The 27,346-nt window shown below is 34.9% G+C and overlaps 1 protein-coding gene across 2 annotated transcripts in view; it reads right to left on the bottom strand.

Annotated features, from left to right (window-relative positions):
- The window catches only part of GBE1 (1,4-alpha-glucan branching enzyme 1), a 243,448-nt gene that overhangs the window by 183,151 nt on the left and 32,951 nt on the right, over nt 1–27,346 (bottom strand). The window contains exon 2 of one of the 2 annotated variants that reach the window (XM_074361438.1): nt 6,795–6,964. The exons of the other annotated variant lie outside the window; for it this stretch is intronic. Coding sequence (XP_074217539.1) covers nt 6,795–6,964 — 170 coding nt within the window. The remainder of the gene's footprint in view (nt 1–6,794; nt 6,965–27,346) is intronic. 2 annotated transcript variants of the gene reach the window in all.

Below are 27,346 nucleotides of genomic sequence, written 5' to 3' on the forward strand. Positions count from 1 at the left end.
AACATACCTGCTGCAGGAGACAAGGCCAGTCTCCCTTTGGACAGAGAGGTGGGCAAGGGAGTAAGGGAGAATTTCCGGGCTTCTCCCTTCTCCCACCTTCAAGTCCCCCCCATAGTGCCTCCAACTCAACCAGCTCAAAAGAAGCAGAGGCCATGGGAGCTTGGGGAATGTGGTGCAGAGCAGAAAAGGGTGAGTGAAAGGATTTGAGGGCAAATAAACAAAGGACCAGCAAAGCCAGATATCTGAACTTGGTGAGAACATCAATAACCAAAGCCACCCAGGTAACTGAAAGCACATGTTTAAAATAATATCCTGTACACAAATGTTCACAGAAGCATTATTCAAAACAGCCAAAAACTAGAAACAACACAAACGTCCATCTGCTCAGGAACAGATAAAAAAAAGAATTGACACAACAGAATACTATGCAGCCATAAAAAGGAATGAAGGACTGTTACATGCTACAAAATGAATGACCCTTAAAAATAGCATAATAAGTGAAAGAAGCCATAAACAAAAGGCAGCAAACTGTATGATTTCATTTATAATGAAATGTCTAAAATAGGCAAATCCATAGAGACAGAAAATAGATTAGTGGTTGCCAAAAAATAGAGGGTGAGAATTGGGACTAAATGCTAACAGGTATGAGGTTTCTGTTTGGAGTGATGGAAATGCTATGAAATTAGACAGTGTAATGGTTACATAACATAGTAAGTATACTAAAAACCACTTTGAAATGGTAAATGTTGTGTGATGTGAATTATATCTCAACTTTTAAAATGTTAAAATAAAAAATAAGAAAGAAAATATATAACTAAGAAGTAACAGTATATAATAAGTCTGCAAGATTTAGGTCAAAAGTCATTAGTCCCCATGGTTGCTGGACAGTGTCACTACACCATGATTATCATTACTGAAGGTCACGGATAACTTGCTGAGAAAATGTGGTATTATTTTCAGGTTCCTAATATCTAAATAACACATTTGAGGTACTTCTGCCACTGATCTACAAGCAAAACTAAAACAGACGGCTAAGTCATTTTTTCAGGAACCTATCACAAGAGGTGGATCTCTGACAGTCAAAATTAAAATGAATACCGTCACAGTTTCACTGAAGCCATTCCAAAGCTACAAAGAAGCAAAATTTTCTTTCTTCAAAATCTATTCAAGCTTAAATACACTTCCATTTTTTTTTTAATGACAAAATAGACAGGGATTGAAAATGTGAAGAATACAAGGTAATAATAGGGAAAAGAGGGAAAGGATGTGAGGAGAGAGCCACAGATTAAAAGCTTGACAATAAAACAGACAACGCTTCAAGGCTAATAAGTGAATTCCAGTTTAACTGCTTTGGACAACTACCTGGATTAGCAAAACAAACAGCGTATAAATCTTTTAGAGATTTAACTATATTTTGGTAAATCCTCTAAAATGCAAAATGATATTCAGTTATGTTATCTGTGGCATAAGAAAATCACAACAAATTAAATTGGAGTTGCCTTAAACGTCTGTCTTAAGTGACAGCTTCTTGGAGTAATACAATTTGAACTTAAAATGAATAGTTTAGTTGTGATCAAGATACAGAGAATGTTGATATATGTTATAATCAGTCACACTTGGGGCTTGATGTGACTACAATAAAATAAAACAACACTTGTCCAAGAAAAACTCTAACTTAATAAGAGAATAATATGAATAATGTACCTTCTTTGTATAAGTAAATAGTGATCTTAATAAAGTCATTTTAATGTATAAAATTATGAAAATTTCAAAAGACAAGCACTGAAGAACAACCATAAATAAAATAATTGTAGAGACATTAACTACAAGTGAAATACCAAAGCTGAAACCTAATAAAAAAGTGTTATATATTATCCAAATAGCATAATTTTTAACAGAGTATTTATGAAAAAGTAACATGAGGCTAGAAAATTATTATTTATGTCACACAGCTCAAAATCTGCCTTCTGGCAGTAAAGTCTCTAACAGCACCCCCTAAAAGCCCAGGAAGTAAAGATGCTAACCCTATAAAAATAATCCCATTAGGCATTATAACAAAGCTCTCTGATCCAGCACAATTGGGGGCCAGAAGTTGGTACATATATTGAAAAGACTGATTAAAGCAAAGACTGATTATATATATATACACATATATAGTAAAAATGTTGTTTTAACTCAAAACACAAATACAAACATTCACCCACCTTCTAATATTATATTACCATCATTTCTTTAAATTTAGGTCCTCTGATTAGGATTTTGTATCATCTTTCTTATATGAACCTATACCTACAAGGCAACATTTCTAATTTCTAATTTTCTTTGGATTAAAATAGAATGAAAGCTAAAAAGTGCATGCAAGATAATCTGCATATGGAATCCTTAGCTTCATATCATTTGTTGCAGTTCATTTATGCATGCTTAATTCAAAATAACTTTTTCCAACTTGTCCTTATTGAGATCTTCCCAATACTTAATAATTTTCTTTGTGTCTCACTCATAGTTCATCACTTCATATAATATTAAATTACAGAATTATAACGAGAAGAATTGTCATTCACAGGATTGGAGGAAGATGGGAAACGGCTCACTAAAAGCAAACCACGTAACTCGCAGGAGCAGAACTGCACACGTGTAGTAGACCAAAGTCCACTACCCCTGTGTACTCAGTGTTCTGTGGGAAGCAGTCAGTACCATTTCCCGTGAGCCTGCCAAGCAGAAGTAAATTCAGTAAATCTGATAAGTAGACAATGGTCAAGTAAGCCTCCACCGTACATCTACTCCATTGAAAGTGAGCAATTCATTCGGTGAAAACAGATAAAAGGGGTGAAAGAATCACCATCAGGTTGGAAAGTTAAAGTTCTGACAACTTTCTAAATGTCTATTAGCTGGTTAGTTATTTCAAGCTCACATACATCACAGAGGCCATTTCTCAGCACTGGTGCTGGTTTGGTTAACGGCCCTAAAGCCTTCTACATCTACCTTGTAGTTTGCCACCACTTTACCAAAACAAAGAGTATCCAAGTTCCCCAGATCACCGTGAAAATTCACTTTCCAGAAACCTCACGATCTCCAATAAGCCAAACTGAAGGCAGCCACAGAACAAAAATGCATTTACAGAGGGCCCATGGGGAGTTGAAAATATCTACATTGCAAAAGACTCCTTGAAGTTCCATTTGAATCCAAATGTCAGTAGACATTCCAAAGAAACCTTCTCAACAATCTAAGCTAGAAGCACTATCCTACCTGATACCAACTCCCCCACTCCTGCAAAAAAGACTATGTCTAGAACATCAGAAACTCTGAAAAGTTTACACTTTTTATTATGAAGATGTGTCACTTGCCACGGAGGGTCATTTATATTATTAGAATTCCCAATTTTGCATGAGCTTCCATAAAGTAAAATTCTGCTTCCAGCTTCATTGACTTGAAGCCAAATTCTTTGGTTAACGAAATAGAAGTACAAGTCACATTTGTCACTTCTAAGCTGAAGCTTTTAGAGCCATGACAGGTTTCCTCCATTGTTCTTTTTCTGTCACGAGATAGGCATGTCCCACACAGGGGCTGCACTATCACCCTTGATTCTAGAAAGAATTTGACACCTAGGACAGAGCCACAGCTGATAATTGCAGCCAACATAAACAAAAACTAGTCTTCATAGTTGCAAGTCATTAAAATGGAGTTTCTTGTAACATGCCATACCACAGTGAATGCAAACACAACCACCATAGATTCAGTTGAAGGAAGAGAATATAAAGGAGGTTGACATCAGAACGATACCTTCCACCCATAAAGGACTTCTAAACCAATAAATAATGATCACTGATTTTCAGACCAGTGTCTTCTCAAATTGTCTACGGTGATGGACCAGTTGCCTTTTCTTTTTCAGTCTTCCAATCTAGTACAGAGACTAATGCTTACATAAAATATAAAAAATGAATTATTAGAAAATTGAAAGAAAAAATATTTTCAAAGTTTAAGCCCTGGTATTTTTATTATCATTATGGGATTCAAAAGAAATAAAATTAATCTATTTTCAAAGTTTAAGCCCTGATATTTTTATTATCATTATGGGATTCAAAAGAAATAAAATTAATCTGTCAAACTGCTATCAAAGTTTCTAAATGCTTACTCCTAACTTCTGACAATATACTATTGCAAACCAATCACAGAGCACTGAATCACATGGTTCTATAGAGCACACTTTGAGGAGCACTGTTTCAGAGCATGTGGAATTAAGTAATATAAAGGCTTTCGTGATGATGTAAATTTCTTGGCAACTGTATAACTGAAACCTAAGTTGTAGATAAATTTTGTCCAGAAAAACAGGTAAAAATATTCCTTAATATCTTTCCCACTCTGCAAAAATATCTGTGGTTTCTTTTTTCTGTAGGCATAAAAATCAGGGTGTTTTTCCTTTTTTTTTAGTCTATCAATGATAGACATTTAGGTTATTTGAAAAATACCTAGCTCCCAGACTTAGTAATTTTAAATGAAATGTTTTCAGTTATAGCGAATAGGAACCCAATTATTTTATATTGACATATGTAGTTTACTGCCTTTCTCTCTACTTAATATTATCTAGCTACTAGAAAGCAACTAGTTTCCTCCAATTATTTAGAAAGCTGCAATAAACATGATTTAGTTGCAAAACTCCAAGTATATTTCACATCACATTTAATTTTCTAAAGAATAAAACTTTCCTTTTTTAAAGATGATTCAAAGTTTTAAAAATTCATCTAAAGAGTTTAAAGTAGTTTCTAAGTGGCCCAGAAATACTTTTTGGGTGGTAAGATTCCAATCTTGATGAATGTCATTATATATCCACTGTCCTGGGTTGCTGCAGCAGCTGCTAGCTGCTTAAAAAGCTAGTTTAAAAAAAAAAAAATGACTGAAAGGAAAAGAAATGCTTGTTTCATTTTCTTTCAAGTGAAGAAAAATATGTGTAATATATTTAAAGTGAAGGTGCTTTCCAAGTTTTAAATATGTGGATGGTAAAAGCCAGATCCACCTCCTTTGGGCTAAACAGAGACCAAATCATTTGACTTTTCCAAGGCTCACCTCTTTTTGAAATTAATAGTAATTTTTTAATTGAAAAAAAAAAAGATTTTTGCAAATTGGAGTATTTTTTTAATCTTGCCAATTAACATTTCTACAGCACTGAGTGATGTACAAAATGTTTTCACATTTGCAATCTAGTTAGTATCTAGAGCAACCCAGCTAGGCAGGTAAGAGGAATAGCGTCACCTTTCTCCCCACCAAGTCAGGTGAAGAACAGAGTTTAGAGAGCTCCACCAGGTTTCAAACTCTAAATCCCATCCTTTTTTCTTTTTTTCTACACACCAATTCATGGCAACGTCTTTCTTAAAAATAATACATATTTGACAACAATAAGCATTTGTACCTAAAATATTTTCAGGTCAGTTGGCAAAAAAAAAAAAGAAAACAAAACACTAGAACATACCATACCATACAGCAGTATTATGAGTAAACTTTGAGAAAAAGCATAGTGCAATTTCTAAACTAATTAGAAGAGAGAGATACCCCAATATGCTAACATATTTTGATTACTGGCGTAATTTTCTATAATACAGAATTACAGTCTGGACAGTCTTTAATTTTAATTTCTTCTGAAAAATTATCAGAAATAAATGGCTAATCATTTAGATAAAAACTGAATTAAGAACATTTCCTTTCCTATTTTCCTGTTACTGTAAATATAAGTAACAGTCAAGTTATTCCTTAACAGAAATAAGATTTTTGTTGTTGGTTTTTGAAGATACATTTTATATTATCTTTCGAGGTGGAGGGAAGAATCAGACACAAAAGCAATGTTTTAAATTATATGTATACACTTTCATGATAAAGATAAAAGTAAAATCATGTTACTTTTTAAATCACTGCTAATAGGTAAAGAAGCAATAGGATTTTGGGGTGATAGTTCCAGTACATATACAGCACTTATACATATGGTAATGATACTTCCTTTCCTTTCCTTGTATTAGAATATTTTGCCAAGGTGTATTTTTCTAGCTATTCTACTTTCAAAACTGAGTGTTCTTCCTTGTCACTATTACAGTAATTTATCTATACTTATAGAATAAAACGGAACAGACTGTATTATAGTTATTTACATACAGGTCTTCCTTCCACTAGACTGTCAGCTGGAAGCCTGACTTCTAGAACCACTACTCTTTCCAGAGAGCTAACAACAGGAAATAACCTTCGCAGCCTCCAGTGAAATTAACAGTGTAGATAACAAGGCTAGGAAGATTATTTCCCATTGTGCTATTAAAAAGGAAAAGGAAAAAAAAAAAAAAAAAAAAGGAATTGACTGATGAAGAAGTTTACCCTCTAGATGAGATGTCTACTTTTACTGAAGTCTCAAAAAGGATATTGGAGGATCCAAGAACTACAAAGCCAGTTAACCAGGAGCAAATGCTAGTGGAGATTTAACCTAAACCAGTATTTTTACCTAGATCACTCTTAAATAGAGTTTGCTAACAAAGTTGAATAAATTTGAAGTACTCTGCCTAGCATTATTTTTCTCATAAACTGTAACTTCTGGTATATGATTTTACAGAACATACAGTTTTTAAGAAATACAATATCAAATTATAGCAGAAACACTTTTACCATATGAAGGTAAAGACTTAAATTCTATGACATCTGATAAGTAGGGTATCTGTAATCAATCATCTTCATAAAGTTAAATATACAGCATATAACAAGATTATGCTTTAAGTAAATAAACAAAATACTACAATTGTCTATAATGCTTCTAAAATACTCACTGAAATCTCCAGTAAGAAAAACTCCTTCTGCTCCAGGGGCCCATTCCTTGCAATATACACCACCATCAGCACATCTGTGGACGCCAAATGATTCATAACCTCTGGAAAACTTATCAATACCACCTTCATTCTCTCCAATGTTGTTCAAAGTCTGGTTAAAACGCTTATACCTTTGGAAAAGTGCACAAGAAAGGAAATTGAAAAATTAAATCATCTTCCAGAAAAGCTCCTGTAATTAAGTAGCTGCTTTACTCTAATACAGAAAAAAAAAAAAAAAAAGGTATCATTAAGGAGGAATGATGTGAATAACTTCATTTATTGGTAGAAGTTACCTGGTATAATAAAGTCATTCTTATCTCAAATAAACTGAACTAATCCAACATTTTTTCTTTTTCTAATTTCAAGCATCTTGGTATAAGAGAGAAAATATGATGGTTATGTTATTCTATGAGTATTTTAAAATCAGCATTATAGCAACTTCTATGTCTAAATAGTATAGTGAGGAAGTATTCCTACATCTCTCTCCTCTAACCTCTAAAAAATGAAAGAAAAATAATCAAAAACCAGCAAGCAAAATAAAATTACCCTACAGCAGGCTTGGTACACTTTTCCTGTTAAGGAGCAGATAGTCAGTATTTAGGCTTTGCCAGACATACAGTCTCTGTCACAACTACTCAGCTGTGTCTCTGAAGCATGAAATTGGCCACAGATAATATGTAAATAAGTGGGTGTGGCTGTGTTCCAATAATACTTTATTTACAAAAGCAGATGGTGGGGCCAAATTTGGCTTATGGGCTGTAGGTTGCGTAGCCCTACCCTATAGCAACTAAGCATGGAAAGAACATACAACACATCTAATTACCAAAGCTAGTGGCCAGGAGAAGAAACCAAAGATTCTTTTCCAAGCAGGACAAAGAATAACACACAGCTGCTCCTGACCCTCTCCCAGATCCCCAGAGTCCATGTTTAGGACTGGTACGACACAAATATACTAGGTTCACTTATTAGCCCCAGATCTGGGGAGAAGCAAAGTAGGACACAATTGGTAAAACTAGGGAAGTGAAGCATGTGGTAGGTGCTCTCTGTCAGAAATGAAAGTTCCGGAACTATACAAGAATTAAGCAATGCCCATAAACTTCCTTGCACTTCCCTCATACTCTGAGGGGTGTGCAGTAAAAGTCCTAGAAGGATGGCATGAATCCAAATAGGGGACATACAGGGAATATACAAAATCTGAGATCTAACTAATGAAGAACACCTCAACTGAGCTGAACAGAAAAAGAATCTTTCTACAAATGTCTCACACGCTACTTCAACTTAAATAAAACTGAATTCAATAAAAATAAGAGCTGAGAGATTATACGATGAAGAAACAGAATGAGAAGTAAAATGAGACTTCAGACTCAAGGAAATAAAAACAGGAACAAAATACAGCATTAGAAAATAATAAATAAATCAGAATTGGCAAGGAACAAAATGTACATATAACAAAAGTAACAAATTATTAGGTGAATGAACAACTGTAAATTGATATTATTGAGCAGAGAAAAAAAAGACAAAGAAACTGAATATAGTCAAGAGAAGCTGAGACATGCAAAATTGACAAAAATGATCCAAATAAGGATAAATGGTGATTCTGAAGAACAGAACTAAATAAAATAAATATAAAAATATAAAACTGGACAAATTTTCCTATGGAATTAAGTCCATATATTAAAAAGAACACATCACGCTTTAAGAAAAAATTGGAAAACAAACAAATGCACAAACACACACACACGCATAGCATCTCCCAGTTTAAACTACTGAAATTTAAAGGAGAAAGAAATAATTCTATGGACAACTGATATAAAAAAGTAATGGGAGGGGGCATTTTTTTTGCAAAGGAACATTATATTAAAGACCAAAAGATAACAAAGCTAAGCCCACACAATTCTGGGAGGCATAAGTAGTAATCTAAGGATATTATATAAGACAAGTTCCTACTTAAGCCTAACAAATTCCTTAAATATTGCCAAATTAAAAAATAATTTAAAGTCTGTGACAATAATGAACCACTCTTGATGGGGAAAAAAGACTACTTTCTATAAAAAATCAGGCAATTAAAAATTAGGCAATTAGACTAAAAACACACACAGAGGAATGGACAGTCACTGTAGCTGAGTGGCTGAGCCGTGAGTCTTTAATTGTAGAACCATGGCTACACAATTGTGCAATCACGTGAATGTGATAATGAAAAAATAATCTCAATTGCCAAGTGAACATTTGATTTATTAAAAAACAAGAGATAAGTGAAAGAGAGATGGAATAAAGCACAAGAGTGGTCAGACATCTATTTGATTTTAACAGAGTTACTCAACATTGACTAAGATTGTCATCATTATTCTTTCTAATCTCTATTAATCTCAGGCACTTTAGGAAACAATATCTCAGCGTAAAGAAAGTTGTATGTGAATTTCAGCCATTTCTTTCATTTTACTTCAGTTTCTTTGCTTAAAATTAAAGTTAAATTTAACACACATTCATTTTCCTCATGTTTTATTATGTTATTCTATCTATCAAGTTATTTATCTATCCTTTTATCTTATACAAGTATATAAAAATATCAAGAATGATGTTCTCTTAATATCAGTGATGATTTTTTTTTGGTGGGGTTTCTATTTACTGTCTCCCTTGAATTGTTCTAATTATTTATAACAAAGAAATATCATTTAAACAAAAATGTTTTTTTCTGAAACTATAAAAATTTTAGATTATCAAAACATCTACATAATCCTATAAAATATTCCATAAGAATTTTACCAGGTATGTAAAACTATGTTTATAAAATTTGAGGAACTGAAATAATTTGAAACAGATCAGTGGAACAAAACTGAGTTCCTGAAATAGCCTTGAACATATAAAGAAATTAAATACATCATAAAAGGACATTTCAAATCAGTAAGAAAAGGATGGCTTACCTAATAAAATACTGGAATCTATCTTAGTTTAAAAAAAGGATCTCTAAAACCAAAACAACTTTGAAAGTTCAAAGTTGTAAATATTAAATTACAAATAAACAAAACCAAGAGTTCACAGAAAAAGAAGTACAAATGGCTAGTAAACACATGAAAAGATGCTCAAATTCATACAAAATTGAAAAAAGTACAAACCTAAATTTCCCAATTCCATTTTCTACCTAACTGACCAATAAACATGACAGTCTATGCAGGCAGAGTGCAGGGCCAGGAAAAAGACATTCCCAGATACTCTTCAATGGAATATAAATTAGAGAACAATTTGGCATCAGCCATGAAAATTTCAGAATCACATTCTTTAACTAATTAACTCCATTTTTAGAAATTTATCCCTTGGATATATATCTATCACACAAAGAAGCAAAGACTCTATGTGTACAATGATAATCATTATCCATTATTTAAAATACCAAACCATGTAAAATAACCTACCTGTTCAACAAAAGAGATTGGCTGAATTAACTGTAGAACATCCAAACAACAAATTACACATGATCCATTTGGTAGAATGAGGTAGAGAGAAATGTGCTAATATGGAAAGAGCCCCAAGATAGACAGCTTAGGGGAAAAAGTTACAGAGCAGTGTTTCACAAAGCATCTATTTATATCAAGAAATATACACACAGCTACGGATGGCATGCAGATGGTATAGTCAAAGGGTCTCTTCCTCTGCACCAGAGGTGGGATTACAATGGGCTACGGCAGGCAGGAGCCTTAAGCCTCCCTAGTCCCACCACATGCACCACATTTGCTTCTAAGACAAGGAGAGATACAGCACAGAATTTGATCAGTGAAGCGCAGTACCAATGGGAGTGGTACATATGGGTGGAATATTTCATGTATGACCACCTTTTGTACCATACATATAACACATAAATACATATGCCTACCTGTGAGCACATATGCCCATGGTTTTATAAAAATGCAAATTATATGTAATCAATTATTTGAAACAAATTAACTTTTAATAAAATGATATAACCCCAGTCTCACTGGCAGTCCTTACTCCAGGGGACGCAAACTGAACCACCCACAGGAGCCAGACAGGTATCATAAATACTAGGAGCTGGTCCCTCACAAGAAACATAAAAGGGCAAGCCTAATAATAAAAGAATGACCAATGAGGCTGGCCTTAGAGTATGGAAAACAATCCAGAAGGGACTTAGGTGAGATGGAGAGCACAAAACCCATCGAAAAGTGACACTATCTATTTAAAAGCTATTGTTACCAAACATTTGCCAAATCAAGTAATTATTCAAGAATAAAAAAATTCCAGATTTTTCTATAAACTTTCCCTAATTTAACACTGGCAACTGTGTCAAAATGCTTCAAATACTGAGCTGAACCAAAACAAACAAACAAACAAACAAAAAACCAAAAAAAACCCTCAATCTATAGATCTAATGAGAAACTGGTATGCAAACTCTCATACTCTCCAGAAAATGACTTTTACCTCTTACAGTTATCATTCAGCTATAGTGTATGGAAATTCTAATCTACATTAAACAACATAAGCAACAACATTCAATAAAACAATCCAACAGTAAGGAACAATCAACAAAGAAATCTAGAGTTAGGGTAAAAAAAAAATAATAATACAGACATACATAACATCATAAAAAAATACTGATTTTTTAAAAAACCATCAACTTTGAGAGGGCACATAAATGTGGCAATAATTTTATTGTCAATGTGGTTATAATATTTTTAAAACATAATTTTAGATTTATTTAAAGTTTAAGTTTAAAAAGTAATCATTCGTAAGAAGTTTCACAGGATATGTACAAATGTCCTATTTATTAAAAATTGAACAGAAACAGGATTATAGCATGATTTTACTTTAACTAAATATCTTGACTTCCTCAAGGTCAGCCCTATAGCTCTGCTACAGAAATACACATTCCACTTTGAAATCACTGTGGCTCGAAAAAGAAAGTGCCTGAGGATACAGCAAGCTCATCATGCCTGTGCCCTCTCCTACTACAGTCGTCTCTCTTAATATTCTGCTATGAATTTACAGAATATTTAAAAACTGGGTCAAATTCTTGGTAACCAAGAACATAAAATGAAGTTAGTATTGCAACTAGCATTTTGTACAGATATAAAAATATCATCAGATTTGATCTCTACATTGATGTTTCTAATCCTCTTTTTAGAACTAAAGGAATAGGGGCACAGATAAATATGCAAGCTGCCCAAGGTCAAGAAGGTAATAAGCAACAGAGATATAGCATCATTCATCACAAAATGTATACCTTAAGTAAATCAAGAGACAAGAATCTCAAATTAAAAGTCAAATTTTCCTTTTAAAGAAAGCCCTTTAGTGAAGTAAGCCAGAAAGAGAAAGAAAAATACCATATGAGATCGCTCATATGTGGAATCTGAAGAAAAAAAACTAGAACATAAATACAAAACAGAAACAGACTCATAGACATAGAATACAAACTTGTGGTTGCCAAGTGGGAGGAGGGTGGGAAGGGACAGACTGGGATTTCAAAATGTAGAATAGATAAACAAGATTATACTGTATAGCACAGGGAAATATATACAAGATCTTGTGGTAGCTCACAGTGAAAAAAAAAAGTGACAATGAATATATGTATGATCATCTATAACTGAAAAATTGTGCTCTACACTGGAAATGGACACAACATTGTAAAATGACTATAACTCAATAAAAAATGTTAAAAAAAAAGAAAGTTCTTTATGTTTTACTCATAAAGCTATTAATCTTAATAATTAATCTTAAATAATGATTAATCTTAATAATTAATAGAATCAGCTAAGTCTCTAGAAATAAACAGTGTAAGTTCAAATCCTGACTGTTATATACTATATGTGACCTTGAACAAATCACTTAACCTCCTTTTCCTTAATTTCTTCCCCTGTTAAGTGGGGGAACCACATAGTTTATAAGGAATCAATGAAATCATACTAGGAGTCATCCCCACAGTAGTCAGCAAGCACTTGATAATTGTAAGCTGTAACTTTTCACCACCTCAGTGACAGGCAATGCTGTAATATATTTTTTAATTTATTAATTTTTTTAACTTATAATATTTGTTTAGACTTTAATGTGCATGTTAATTATTAGCAAACATGAGGGATTATTTCTCCTTAAATTCCAAAAGTGTTTGAGAACCCTTATCATTTCTTCCTGCTGTGAAAAATTGCAAATATAGGCAATATAGGCATATTAAGACATAACACATACTAGGTACTCCATCTTAACTTGAATGTACGGATTATAAAACATTTGGAAGAAAGTTTTAAAAATTGGATTGATCGGGGGTGGGAGGGAATAGTCACTTTAGGAAAGTAACAAAAGATAAATTCAGAAAAAAAAATGAAACAGACTAAAATCTTTGTTCTCCTATAAGACAGTTCATCCTAGATCTGTACTGAAGTTCTAATTTCAGGCAAGGTCTGAACACAGGAGATAGGTCAGGGAAGAAGGATCATACCTTATCTGGAAATGCCTAGGATGTACAATTCTTTCTCAAGTGCTTCTGAGTGGGCCTGAAATCCTAGGAAGCCATGGGGGAAATCCTTTCCTTGCTAGCTTAATTCTCAAGATTTTATATTGTCATCTGCTTCCTAGGGGAAACTTAGATTAGAGGCAAGAAAAAGCACAGAAGTAAAAAAAAAAAAAAAGCTCAACAGAAATTTTTAATAACTAAAAATGGGGAAATAAGGTTAAAGGAGGGAGGAATGGAATTTTTTTTGAAAGAAAAAAGTATCTTTTTAAATCAGCCTTTAAAAAGACCTCAAGGTGACTAGCAAAAACTCTTCTTGAAGCAAAAAATATCTGCAATGTACAAAATTATCTACCTGTTAAGTCTGTCAAATAGAAGAATGGGCATTTGAGACTTTAAAGTGAATAGTTTCTGTGCCTTAATCAAGGATAAGTATTCAACAACAACAAAAAACACAGCATCTTTATTACAGGGTAAAAATTACTTATTGTATGCTAATGATTCAGTTACATAAAATTAGATTCTTTCTTTAAGAACATCAGTCCAACAGAAGACTGTTCAACTCAGGACAGGATAGGGCTGAGATAAGCAAGTGTTAATACAAGAATAAGCAAGACAACAGAAGGAACTACTGGGAGAAGAGGAGATTAGAGAAGGCTTCAAAAAGTGGCTGGCATTTGTGCTATACCTTGAAGGATGAGTAGTATATTTTGACAGTTGGAGAAAAGACAAGAGAAGAACACTACATGTGTAAAAATGAAGGTGGTTCTCGTGGCCATGATGACTAGCTGCATGTGGCCAGAGCAGGAGGATGGATAGAAATCTAGTGGTCAGTCAGGATGAAAAGATGGTTTTCAGTTAGATAATAAATTAAATAAAAAATAAAAACCTTTAGGACTTTACAGAGGAGTGGGAGGGTACAGCTTAGTGGTAGAGTACATGCTTAGCATGCACAAGGTCCTGGGTTCAATCCCCAGTACCTCCATTAAATAAACCTAATTACCTCCCCCCACCCACCCCCAAAAAAAGTTAATATAAGAGAATGTGACAATGAATGTATGTACGTTCATGTATAACTGAAAAATTGTGCTCTACACTGGAACTTGACGCAACATTGTAAAATGACTATAACCCAATAAAAAAAATACACACACACAAAAAGTTAATATAAAAAAATTTTTTAAAAAAGACTTGACAGAGGAGACAACTAATACAATCAGAGACATGCTTTAAAGGGAGCAGTATGAAGGATGAATTTCAGTAGGCAGAATCCGGAGATTAATGAAGTCTTTATTAAGTAGACTGAACAGGGTTTTGTGGATTCTTTTGTTATATAAGACTGAGCAATGAAAATAATTTAAAAATTGATATCATAGTAGACATAGTTTCTTATTTTTGAATGCTGTTCCTTATTTTTAAATATTTCAATGTATTAATAAATAAATACATAATTTTCAAAATTTCATTTAAAATTTTACTGACATTTCTCATCTGTATCCAAGTTAACATACACTCTAAACTTCATTTATCAGGCAACAGTAAAAATGGGGCCATTTAATTAAAAGTGACAAACAAGGGTTGGTAAAATCTACCCATTTATTCCACAAATATTACTAAGCATCTACTATATATTTAGTTATGCTAGTCACTGAGAACATAGAGATGAAAGACATTAGAGACTCTATGCCTTCAAGACATTATTTATTACACTAAAGAGATAATAGAGCAAAAAACAAAGGGTGAGAAAGCATAGTATAAGGCACTTATAATGGTTTATAACCCAAAAACAGAAGTATAATGTAAATTCCACAAAGACAAGGAAAATTATCTGTTTTGCACATTGATGTATACAAGCACCTAAAATAGTGGCACATATTAAGCACTCAATGAACAAATATTTAGTGAGCACCTATTACTTGCCAGACTGTGGTAGGCAATTGTGATAAAATGGTTTGATTTAGGTTTAAGATTAGGATTATTATGCCTGAATTTGAATCCCAATCCTACCTCTTAACTGTACCTAAGACTAAATTTTTCAATCGGAAATGAGAATAACAGAACATATTTCATATGATAATCAAATGATAATCAAATGAGGTAACATACCTAAAATGCTTAGCATATTATCTTTCACATGAAATGATGAATAAACACAATATTAGGACAATTAATATATTCAATACAATTGCCGGATTTGAAAGCAACATAGAAAAATCAATAGCCTTTTAAAATATAAGAAAGATACAATCCACTCTAACTGTATGAGATCAATTGCTCACTCAGTCCCACTGGCCCTCCAGGATTTGTGCACTCATTTGACTGGAACTATGAAGGCTATAGCTTGCAAGCAGCTCCTGGAAGAGGCCAGGCATTACAACTGGGATGTGTGGAGAAAAAAAGGCCAAAGTTTTAAAGGGACACACTTTAATCCATGAGATAGAAAATGGGAAGCAGTCCTCAGATAAATCCCTAACTCTTGCTCCTGTAGGTCCTGTGGGACTAAACAACCAAGTTTGTAAGGAAATACATGATCTCACATAGGACGCTGATTCACTGACTTGGATGTTCTATCAAGATCAAACGTATGGAGCTAGAAAAGTAAATAGGAAACCAGGGTAGATGATGGCCCAGTCAAGACACCTATTGTTGCCAGAAGCCAAAACACATCCCCCTCAGCAGTCAGTGCTACTTAAGAAGAATGCAGACTATTCTGTGCTTTCGGTCTATTCTGGAGAACTGATAAAAACTGAGTGGAAGACCATTCATTCCCATCAATCTCACTTCTACTCAAACTGATACTTACATGCATGTCTGTGGTTTTTAATTCAAGTAGCTTTTCTATCACAACCCTATGTTCATAAGATTTGGGACAAGATGTTAAAGAAATGAGTTCTTTCACACAAGAAATCAGTCTAAGACTAATTGGTATGGGCCACGTACTACGTTCCAGGCATGACACACTATAGAAAGGACTTCAGATTTTAGAAATAAAGGATTGGGTTCTATTGCTAGGCCCATTAGCAAACTGACCTTAGATTTTTCACTTAATGATCTCAGAGTTTCAGCCTCCTCATTTATAAAACAGGAAGATAATGCCACTGACATTAGGATTATCATGCTTATATATTACTGGTCCACCAAAAATAAATTACTTTATGGCATACCTCATCTTTCCTTTTTTTTCAGACAAGAAATCAAGAGATTTCTAAGTAGAAAACAAAAACAAAAACCTTGAAAAAATACAATAGTTATATCATGCTCATAATAATACAGTAATAAAATTTAAATGTTAATTCAGTCACAACCAAACATTAAGTGCATTACTAAATTTAACCTTTTGTAAAAAATCTTACTTATTTTGTACCACCTCTAAAACATAATTAAATGTACTGTAGACAATCAGATAAAAATCTATCCTCAGATCATACTTAAGAGTAAATAATTGATTTCTTATTTTTTGATGTTAAAGAATAAAAACTATTTAAATAATAATTTTGTACTTACTTGGCCTAAAGTTAGAAGTAATTTTGGCTACTTTGAGTTTCCAATTAATAAAATTTATAGAGAAATTATGATTATGTAGAAATCATTCAATCTTACTTTTTGGGAAGAGGAGAATGAGGTCAATTCAAAACTGTTAAAAGTTAACTTTTGTTTATTTTTATTTATATTTTTGGGGGGGAGTAATTAGTTTTATTTATTTTTTTGATGGAGGTACTGGGGATTGAACCTAGGACCTTTTCCGGGCCAAGCTCATGCTCTACCACTGAGTTACATCTTCCCCCCTAAAAGTTAACTTTTAAAAGTGAAAGTTGCTACTATTTAAAATTGTGTCCTGAAAGTAAATGATGGCTATTATTTATTAAATGTTCTTTCTTAATTCTGGTACTAGGCCATAGAGTTGAGGGGTGAAGGGAGATCATGGCTGAGATCCTAACAGATCTAAATCCTTCAGAACCAAAAACATAAAATGTTCTTATTCAATTAATGAAAAACTAAAAATACTTCACTTGGTGGTATTACTTAGAAAGCCCTATACAACTCCATATTTATTTTAATAGTGTAAGTGTTTATGTCTAGAATTCAACATTTAGGATAATGGAAATGACACTTAATGACACAACTAAAAGAATCTACTATACAGCCATTAATGTAAACATATTTTGAATTTTTAACAGATTAATTAATTAGAATAAATTAACAAAATGTAGCTAGAAATTAATTTTAATCACTGTGTCTTGTCTCTTGGCTGCAAACAAATTAATAATATATTGCCCTTGCAGTTTACCAAGGTATGATTAATGGTCAATATTAAAATTTCTGGGGTCTTCTGGCAATGTAAAAACCTGACTGCCTAACTAGAAAAAAAAAATCATCTGAATGTAATAAATCAGAATTACTGAAGGTAAGCCCTGTGAGATGGCCCATCTGGTCAGGCCTGGAAGTGTCAAGCATTGTCCCAAGCACTTTAAGCAGCCAGCCTCTTTATCGGCCACTCTCTTTCCGGTCACGCTCCTGTTCACGTCTTTGCTACATGCTCTGCTGATTACCTTGGAAAAGGGCAATGCTGTAACTGTTCAACTGACCTTTCAGTTTATTTTCTCTTGTGTAATATGAAACATGAGCTAACACAGTCTTAGTCTACTGATTTTTAGGAAGAAATCTAGCTTAATGTTTCAACAGTTCTTGGCTCAAATAGCACTCTGCTCTGTGGTCAGGTTTCTCTTTTTGGAAAAATTACATGGCAAAGACCAGAGGTTGGGGCTAGAGAGGGGCTTTAGGTCTTCTACAATGTAAACCACAGCCTGCACAATAGCTATGCTCCTGAGAATGTGTGGGCAACCAACCTGCCGGAAAGCAATTCTAATCTTTTAAATCACTAGGAGAAACTTGTTCTTAATATAATTCATTGTTTCAATAAATAGATTAAAAGCCATGATGGTTATGTCCTTTTGTCTTTTAATATGAAGGCCATTGTTACTCAAACATTCTCAAAAATTCTACAGTCACTAAAAGGAAGTATGATGAGTACAGATGAAGAAACAAGAGGTTAAGCAATTTTTGCCCAAGGACACACAGTTATTAAGTGGGTGAAGCTAGAATATAAATCCAAGACTTTGCTTCCAGAGTATCTGTGCTTCACTGGTACTCATAATAGTACACAATAAACTCTGCAGTTTACAGTTTTACAGCTGCTTTGGACTTCTATACTAAATTTACATTATCTGTTACTTAGTATTTGTGAAATAATTTTCACATGGTAAATTTTTGATAAAAAAAAACTTCTATTATACGTTAGAATGTTGCAAATGCTCAAAAATAGAACCATCAGAAAACACACTTAAAAAAATTAAAACTTGTCGTATTTACACTAACTAAACAAAACGACAAAGCATTTTTTCCCTATTTTACTGTTTAAAGTCTAACAAAAAACAAATTCACACTGGTGCTGATTCTAATTGCCCAGAGAATTTTATCTGAAAGCAGGTATATCTGTCACAATGAACCTGAATTAACTGAGTTAAAGCAAAATATGCAAAAAGTACTATTTACACCCCTGAAGTATAGTTTCAAACCAAATGGTCATTATACGAATTATAAGATAAAAACTAATGAACACTAATTTTTCATCTACAGATCACCAAAAATCAGAAAGCTTATATATTGGCATGTGGCAAATGAACAAACCCAATCACACTTTTGAATTTATTAAATACAGCCAGAGAACCATGGACTTTATCTTCGTGAACATTTTTATATTAGGAACAGGATAAATGAATCAATTTTCACTTTGACAATGGCACAGGACACACTATACTAATATATATCAAAGAATCCTAGGAGATATATATATATATATATATAAATATATAATTTCCAACAAAAAATCCACATCTTTTGGACTAAATCACCATGAAATATCAAAGGTCTATCAAACACCTTGACAGATTTTTGCCTTTACCGAGGGAGACAAAGGTTTCAAAATTCTGTCAGCTACAAAACCAAAAGATCAAAGAGCTTTCATAGTGACTCCTAACATATTGGCAAGTTCTCTTTTAAGTTATAAAAATCCAAGTTTCATATCTATATCCATCTATCTATGTGTACACACACACACACACACACACATTTCTTTTTTACATCCAATGTCCCAAACAGAATAGGTATGAAAGCACAGAATAGTTTGGCAAGTAGAGTAGTCTGCTATATTGTCTGCATGTCTCAGTTTATTACTTTTATTCTTTTAAATATTTACCCAAATTGAGATTGAGGTAAAGGATTTAAATATTACTGAGCAATAATACTCTGTAGGCTTTGTAATGAAGTGCAGATGTAAAATAACATTTATAAATATCACTTACCTATATTAGCAAGAGTCTTTGCACCAAATTAAACTACCATAACCAAGACCATAATGCTGTAAGTAGATTTGAAAGAAAACTCAAAGTTAAATTCCATTCAAGTACAGCTAAATCTGTTTGCTAATAATGCCACCCTGATCCTTAACTTAGTAGCCTATTCAGCATCACTAAATGGAAACTTTAAGCTCATCTAGAACTCTTATTGCTTCTGGGCCACTGTTTTCCTACTCAGTGTTCTCAAAATGCTCTGGCCAGATCACATAGTAGTACTGATAATTAAAGCCTGCTCATAATCAAAACTACTGGACTTGACAACTCACATAAGCTCCTTATTACTCAGAGATCAACCTTTCCCAAGGCTGGGTTCACAAAGAGCTTTGACCAAATTGCCCCAATGGTATAATCATACACTATTATAAGCTTCTCTGCTGACACTTTATCCCACCACATTATAGATGCCATAAAGCCAAGGATTACCTTTTGTTTAATTTTATATTCTCAACATCTAGTACAGCATCCATTAAGAATGGGGATTGAACAAATGGTTCTCTCAATACGTTTCATCATGGAGTATCTATAATAGTAGAAAATGTCAACAACCTGTGGTGATTTCAGTGATAACTGCTACCTATTATGGAGCACCTACTATGTGCTAAGTGCTCTACAAACAATATCTCATTCAATTCTATGTGTTGAGAATTCTATACTTATTACACAAATGAAGTACCCAAGGATCAGACATGTTAAGTAACTTGACCAAGATCACCCCCCAAATTATTGGCAGAACCAGAATTTTAAAACATCTCTTTTTTTTTTTTAACATTTTTTATTGATTTATAATCATTTTACAATGTTGTGTCAAATTCCAGTGTTCAGCACAATTTTTCAGTTATTCATCGACATATACACACTCATTCTCACATTTTTTTCTCTGTGAGTTATCATAACATTTTGTGTATATTTCCCTGTGCTATACAGTGTACTCTATTCTACAATTTTGAAATCCCAGTCTATCCCTTCCCACCCTCCACCCCCCTGGTAACCACAAATCTGTATTCTCTGTCTGTGAGTCTATTTCTGTCCTTTATTTATGCTTTGTTTTTGTTTGTTTGTTTGTTTTTGTTTTTGTTTTTTAGATTCCACATATGAGCGATCTCATATGGTATTTTTCTTTCTCTTTCTGGCTTACTTCACTTAGAATGACATTCTCCAGGAGCATCCATGTTGCTGCAAATGGCATTATGTTGTCGGTTTTTATGGCTGAGTAGTATTCCATTGTATAAATATACCACCACTTCTTTATCCAGTCACCTGTTGATGGACATTTAGGCTGTTTCCATGTTTTGGCTATTGTAAATAGTGCTGCTATGAACATTGGGGTGCAGGTGTCATCCTGAAGTAGATTTCCTTCTGGATACAAGCCCAGGAGTGGGATTCCTGGGTCATAGGGTAAGTCTATTCCTAGTCTTTTGAGGAATCTCCACACTGTTTTCCATAGTGGCTGCACCAAACTGCATTCCCACCAGCAGTGTAGGAGGGTTCCCCTTTCTCCACAGCCTCTCCAGCATTTGTCATTTGTGGATTTTTGAATGACGGCCATTCTGACTGGTGTGAGGTGATACCTCATTGTAGTTTTGATTTGCATTTCTCTGATAATTAGTGATATTGAGCATTTTTTCATGTGCTTTTTGATCATTTGTATGTCTTCCTTGGAGAATTGCTTGTTTAGGTCTTCTGCCCATTTTTGGATTGGGTTGTTTATTTTTTTCTTATTGAGTCGTATGAGCTGCTTTTATATTCTGGAGATCAAGCCTCTGTCGGTTTCACTTGCAAAAATTTTCTCCCATTCCGTAGGTTTTCTTCTTGTTTTACTTCTGGTTTCCTTTGCTGTGCAGAAGCTTGTAAGTTTCCATTAGGTCCCATTTGTTTATTCTTGCTTTTATTTCTTCTAGGAGAAAATTTTTGAGATGTATGTCAGATAATGTTTTGCCTATGTTTTCCTCTAGGAGGTTTATTGTATCTTGTCTTATGTTTAAGTCTTTAATCCATTTTGAGTTGATTTTTGTATATGGTGTAAGGGAGTGTTCTAGCTTCATTGTTTTACATGCTGCTGTCCAGTTTTCCCAACACCATTTGCTGAAGAGACTGTCTTTATTCCATTGTATATTCTTGCCTCCTTTGTCAAAGATGAGTTGACCAAAAGTTTGTGGGTTCATTTCTGGGCTCTCTATTCTGTTCCATTGGTCTATATGTCTGTTTTGGTACCAATACCATGCTGTCTTGATGACTGTAGCTCTATAGTATTGTCTGAAGTCTGGGAGAGTTATTCCTCCAGCCTCTTTCTTTCTCTTCAGTAATGCTTTGGCAATTCTAGGTCTTTGATGGTTCCATATGAATTTTATTATGATTTTTTCTAGTTCTGTGAAATATGTCCTGGGTAATTGGATAGGGATTGCATTAAATCTGTAGATTGCCTTGGGCAGTGTGACCATTTTAACAATATTGATTCTTCCAATCCAAGAGCATGGAATATCTTTCCATTTTTTAAAGTCTTCTTTAATTTCCTTCATCAATGGTTTATAGTTTTCTGTGTATAATTCTTTCACCTCCTTGGTTAGATTTATTCCCAGATATTTTATTACTTTGGGTGCTATTTTAAAGGGGATTATTTCTTCACTTTCTTCTTCTGTTGATTTATCGTTAGTGTAAAGAAATGCAACTGATTTTTGAACGTTAATTTTGTAACCTGCTACCTTGCTGAATTCTTCAATCAGCTCTAGTGGCTTTTGTGTGGACCTTTTAGGGTTTTCTATATATAGTAACATGTCGTCGGCATATAATGACACTTTTACCCCTTCTTTTCCAATTTGGATCCCTTTTATTTCTTTCTCTTGCCTGACTGCTGTGGCTAGGACTTCCAGGACTATGTTGAATAGGAGTGGTGATAGTGGGCATCCTTGTCTTGTCCCAGATTTTAGTGGGAAGCTTTTGAGTTTTTCACCGTTGAGTACTATGCTGGCTGTAGGTTTGTCATATATAGCTTTTATTATGTTGAGATATGTTCCCTCTATACCCACTTTGGCGAGAGTTTTTATCATAAATGGGTGTTGAATTTTATCAAATGCTTTTTCTGCATCGATTGAGATGATCATGTGGTTTTTGTCCTTTCTCTTGTTGATGTGATGTATTACACTGATTGATTTGCGTATGTTGAACCAGCCTTGTGTCCCTGGGATGAACCCCACTTGGTCATGATGTATAATCTTTTTTATGTGTTGTTGGATTCTATTTGCTAAAATTTTGGTGAGGATTTTGGCGTCTATGTTCATCAGTGATATTGGCCTATAATTCTCTTTTTTTGTAGTGTCTTTGCCTGGTTTTGGTATCAGGGTGATGGTGGCTTCATAGAATGAGTTTGGGAGTATTCCCTCCTTTTCAATCGTCTGGAAGAGTTTGAGAAGGACTGGTATGAGTTCTTCTTTGTATGTTTGGTAGAATTCCCCGGTGAAGCCGTCCGGTCCTGGACTTTTATTTGTAGGGAGGTTTTTAATTGCTATTTCTATTTCCTTTCTAGTGATCGGATTGTTCAAGTGTTCAGATTCTTCTTGATTCAGTTTTGGTGGACAGTATGTTTCCAGAAACTTGTCCATCTCCTCTAGTTTATCCAGTTTGGTTCCATATAGTTTTTCATAATATTCTCCTATTATATTCTGTATTTCTATTTTGTTTGTCGTAATTTCTCCATTTTCCTTTCTTATTTTGCTAATTTGTGCTCTCTCTTTTTTCTTCTTTGTGAGTTTGGCCAGAGGTTTGTCGATTTTATTTACTTTTTCAAAAAACCAGCTTTTGGTTTGGTTGATTTTTTCTATGGTCTTGTTAATCTCTATTGTATTTAATTCCTCTCTGATCTTTATTATTTCCTTCCTTCTGCTGCTTTTTGGGGCTTTTTGTTCTTCTTTTTCTAATTCATTCAGGGGGTGGGTTAAATTGTTTATTTGAGATTGTTCTTCTTTTTTGAGGAAGGCCTGTATCGCTATAAACTTCCCTCTTAGCACTGCCTTTGCTGTGTCCCATAGGTTTTGAGTGGTTGTGCTTTCATTATCATTTGTTTCAAGGTATTTTTTAATTTCAGCTTTGATTTCCTCATTGATCCATTGTTTTTTCAATAACATATTGTTTAATCTCCATGCTTTCCTTTTTTTCTCCTTTGTTTCTCTGTTGTTGATTTCCAGTTTCATGGCATTGTGGTCAGTAAAGATGCTTGAGGTAATTTCTATCTTCTTAAAATTGTTGAGGTTTCTTTTGTGTCCAAGTACATGATCGATCCTGGAAAATGTTCCATGTGCACTTGAAAAGAATGTATATCCTAGTTTTGGGGGGTGTAATGCTCTGAAAATATCCACCAAATCTAGTTTTTCTATTGTAGTATTTAATTTCTCTGTTGCCTTGTTTATTTTCTGTCTGGAAGATCTGTCTAGTGATGTTAATGCAGTGTTAAAATCTCCAACTATGACTGTATTCCCATCAATATCCCCCTTTATCTCTGTTAGTAATTCTTGTATGTACTTAGGTGCTCCTATATTGGGTGCATATATATTAACGAGTGTAATATCCTCATCTTGTATCACTCCTTGAATCATTATAAAATGTCCTTCTTTATCTTTCTTTATGGCCTTTGTTTTAAAGTCTATTTTGTCTGAAATCAGTACTGCAACACCTGCTTTTTTGGCTTTTCCATTTGCATGGAATATCCTTTTCCATCCTTTCACTCTCAATCTATATGTGTCCTTCTCCCTAAAGTGGGTCTCTTGTATGCAGCATATTGAAGGTTCTTGCTTTATTATCCAGTCTGCCACTCTGTGTCTTTTGACTGGAGCATTTAGTCCATTAACATTTACAGTAATTAATGATAGATGTGTGTTTATTGCCATTTTGAACTTATCTTTGCAGTTGAATTGGTATATCCTCTTTGTTCCTTTCTTCTTCCTTTTGTGGTTTGGTAATTTTCCTTTGTACTATCATGGATTTTATTTAATTTTTGTGACTCCTTTGTAAATTTTTGGCTTGTGGTTACCCTTTTTTGTAAATCTATCAACCCATTACTATAACTGTTTTTATTAAACTGATAGTAACATGATCTCAAACCCATCCTACTGTTAAAAAAATTTAAAAAAGAAAGAAAAAAATATTCTATATTTCCCTGCCTCCCTCTCCCACTCTCAGTGATTTGTATGTCTTCTTTTATAATTTCATGTTTACTTTATTTGTAATTCATGAGTCATCACCTTTCCAGTTGTTTGTTTCTCATTTCTGTAGCATCCTGCTGCTTTTCTATTTAGAATAGCCCTTTCAATATTTCTTTTAGCATGGGTTTAGTATTGCTAAACTCTGCAGCTTTTTTTTGTCTGTGAAACTCTTTATTTCTCCTTCTATCCTCAAGGATAGCCTTGCTGGATAAAGGATCCTAGGCTGCATCTTTTTTTCATTCAGAGCTTTGAATATATCTTGCCACTCCCTTCTGGCCTGTAGTGTTTGTGTAGAGAAATCAGCTGAGAGCCTTATGGGGGTTCCCTTGTAACTTACTCTTTGCTTTTCTCTTGCTGCCTTTAGAATCATTTCTTTATCCTTGACTCTGGCCATCTTGATTATGATATGTCTTGGTGTGGGTCTATTTGGGTTCTTCCTGTTTGGGACCCTCTGAGCTTCCTGTACTTGGATATCTGATTCCTTCTTTAAGTTTGGGAAGTTTTCAGTCATGATTTCTTCAAAAACCTTTTCAATCCCCTTTGATCTTTCTTCTCCTTCTGGGACCCCTATTATGCGAAGATTGGGACGCTTTATATTATCCCATAGGTCCCTTATGCTATTTTCATTATTTTTTATTTGCTTCTCTTGTAATTCTTCTGAATGGGTGCTTTCTATTGCCCTGTCTTCTAGATCACTAATTCGTTCCTCTGCATTATCTAGTCGGCTTTGCACAGCTATTAGATCATTCCTCATCTCTGTCAATGAGTTTACCCATTCTACTTGGCTCTTCTTTATAGCTTCAATTTCATTTTTGACATATTTTATATCTCTAAACACTATCTCTTTTAATTCCTTCAGCAATTCAATCACTCCTTTTTTGAAATCTTGATCTAGTAGGCTATCAATGTCTATTTTGTTGATCTTTCTTTCAGGGGATTTCTCTTATTCTTTTAATTGGGAAAGGTTTTTCTGCTTCTTCATCTTGCTCATACCTCTTTGGCACTGTGGTTTATGGAGTATCAGTTGTTTATTTTGGTCCTTAAGTATTTTATCTATCTGATGCCTATTTAGGAATAGAACTTAGGAAAAAAAGAAAAAAAAATAAGAGAGAGAGAGAAAGAATTTTAAAAGAAGGGATAAAGAGGGTTTGAAAACAGTGTATATTGAATAATCGAAGAGTGAGTTGAAGCAGAGTATTAATCGGGTTGAGAAGTCCTTTTGAAACCTTTACAAAAAAGGGGGGGGGGAGATGAATAGATGTATTTGAAACCTGTGTCTAATCAATAGCAGGACATCAAAACCCAAAAGAAATAGAAATGAATTAAGAAGTAAAGATTAAGAGAGTAATAGAAAATAGAACAGGTAAAAACATTTTAAAAAAAAAGGGGGTGGGGGTTTGTCAGTGTTCTCCTGGAGTCTGTGTGCTTTTAATGTGAAGTCTTTCTGTCTTCGTCCTGTTTTGGAAGCTCAGCTTGCTGTTTTCAGAGGCCCTCCGTTGGTGCCCTCTTCTGTGCTGCTCCCAGCACCTGTCGGCAAGCAGATCGCGCCTCCTCCTAACACTGGGTCAGGTGCAGCTCTCTGCTGTGGGTGGGCGGGTCGCTGCCCCTCCGGATGCCGCAGTCAGATGTTGCAGACTGGCTGGGTAGGAGGGCGGGTCGTGCCCTCTCCCAGCACCTCGGTCAGGGGCTGTGTTCCTGCCCGAAAGGCAGGGGGCCGCTCTCGCTCTATCTGCGCAGCTGCCGGTAGCTCCGCTGTTCTGTGCGGCTGTGCGCTCCGCCCTGGTCGGCGCTCCGCAGGTGGGCTCGGGGAAAGCAGAGGGACAGCCCTGTCCCTGCTCCAAGCCAAAACCCAGCTCCTTGTTTGTCTTTGTGGAGCAAGTTCTCTGAGGGACCAGGATGGAAGGATCCTATCTGCCCCAGGCTGCAGGCCAGTCTCAGTCTGGCCTTTGAGGCTGCTAAGCCCTATGGTGCGGATGCAGGTTTCGCCCCCGCCCCCGCCTGAGTGCTCAGAGCGGAGGATATGGCGGCTGTGCCTGAGCCCCGCCTCTCTTCCCCCAAAAACTTTCCGCGGGTTTTCAGAGATGGGGGTGTGCACCCTTCCCCCGAGAGCACATCAACCTTGCTGTTTTATGGAGGGCCCAGGTTGTTCTGCCCTGTGCACCCACAGCCACGGCACGCAGCCCCTTGCGTTCCCCCGGGGCTGCCTCCATGCAGCCACTTCCGTCCTCCGCCTGGCTTGTGCAGCCTGGCCCTGCCCGCGGCTGCGTGCCTGCGTCTCAGGCTGGGTGTCGGGGGGACGCTCTGTGCCCGTTTAACCTAGTTTTGTTAGTCAAGGGCTGCTCTGTATAGATCCGAGCCTCGGAGGCTCCCCCTCCATCCCGCTGGCCTCTCAGTTGGAGAGGGGAGACCCAGCGAGCGAGCGCCAGTCCTCCTTTGCCGCTCCCTCCCCGA

The sequence above is a fragment of the Camelus bactrianus genome, chromosome 1 (genome assembly GCF_048773025.1).
Source record: "Camelus bactrianus isolate YW-2024 breed Bactrian camel chromosome 1, ASM4877302v1, whole genome shotgun sequence".
NCBI classification, from domain to species: Eukaryota; Metazoa; Chordata; class Mammalia; order Artiodactyla; family Camelidae; genus Camelus; species Camelus bactrianus.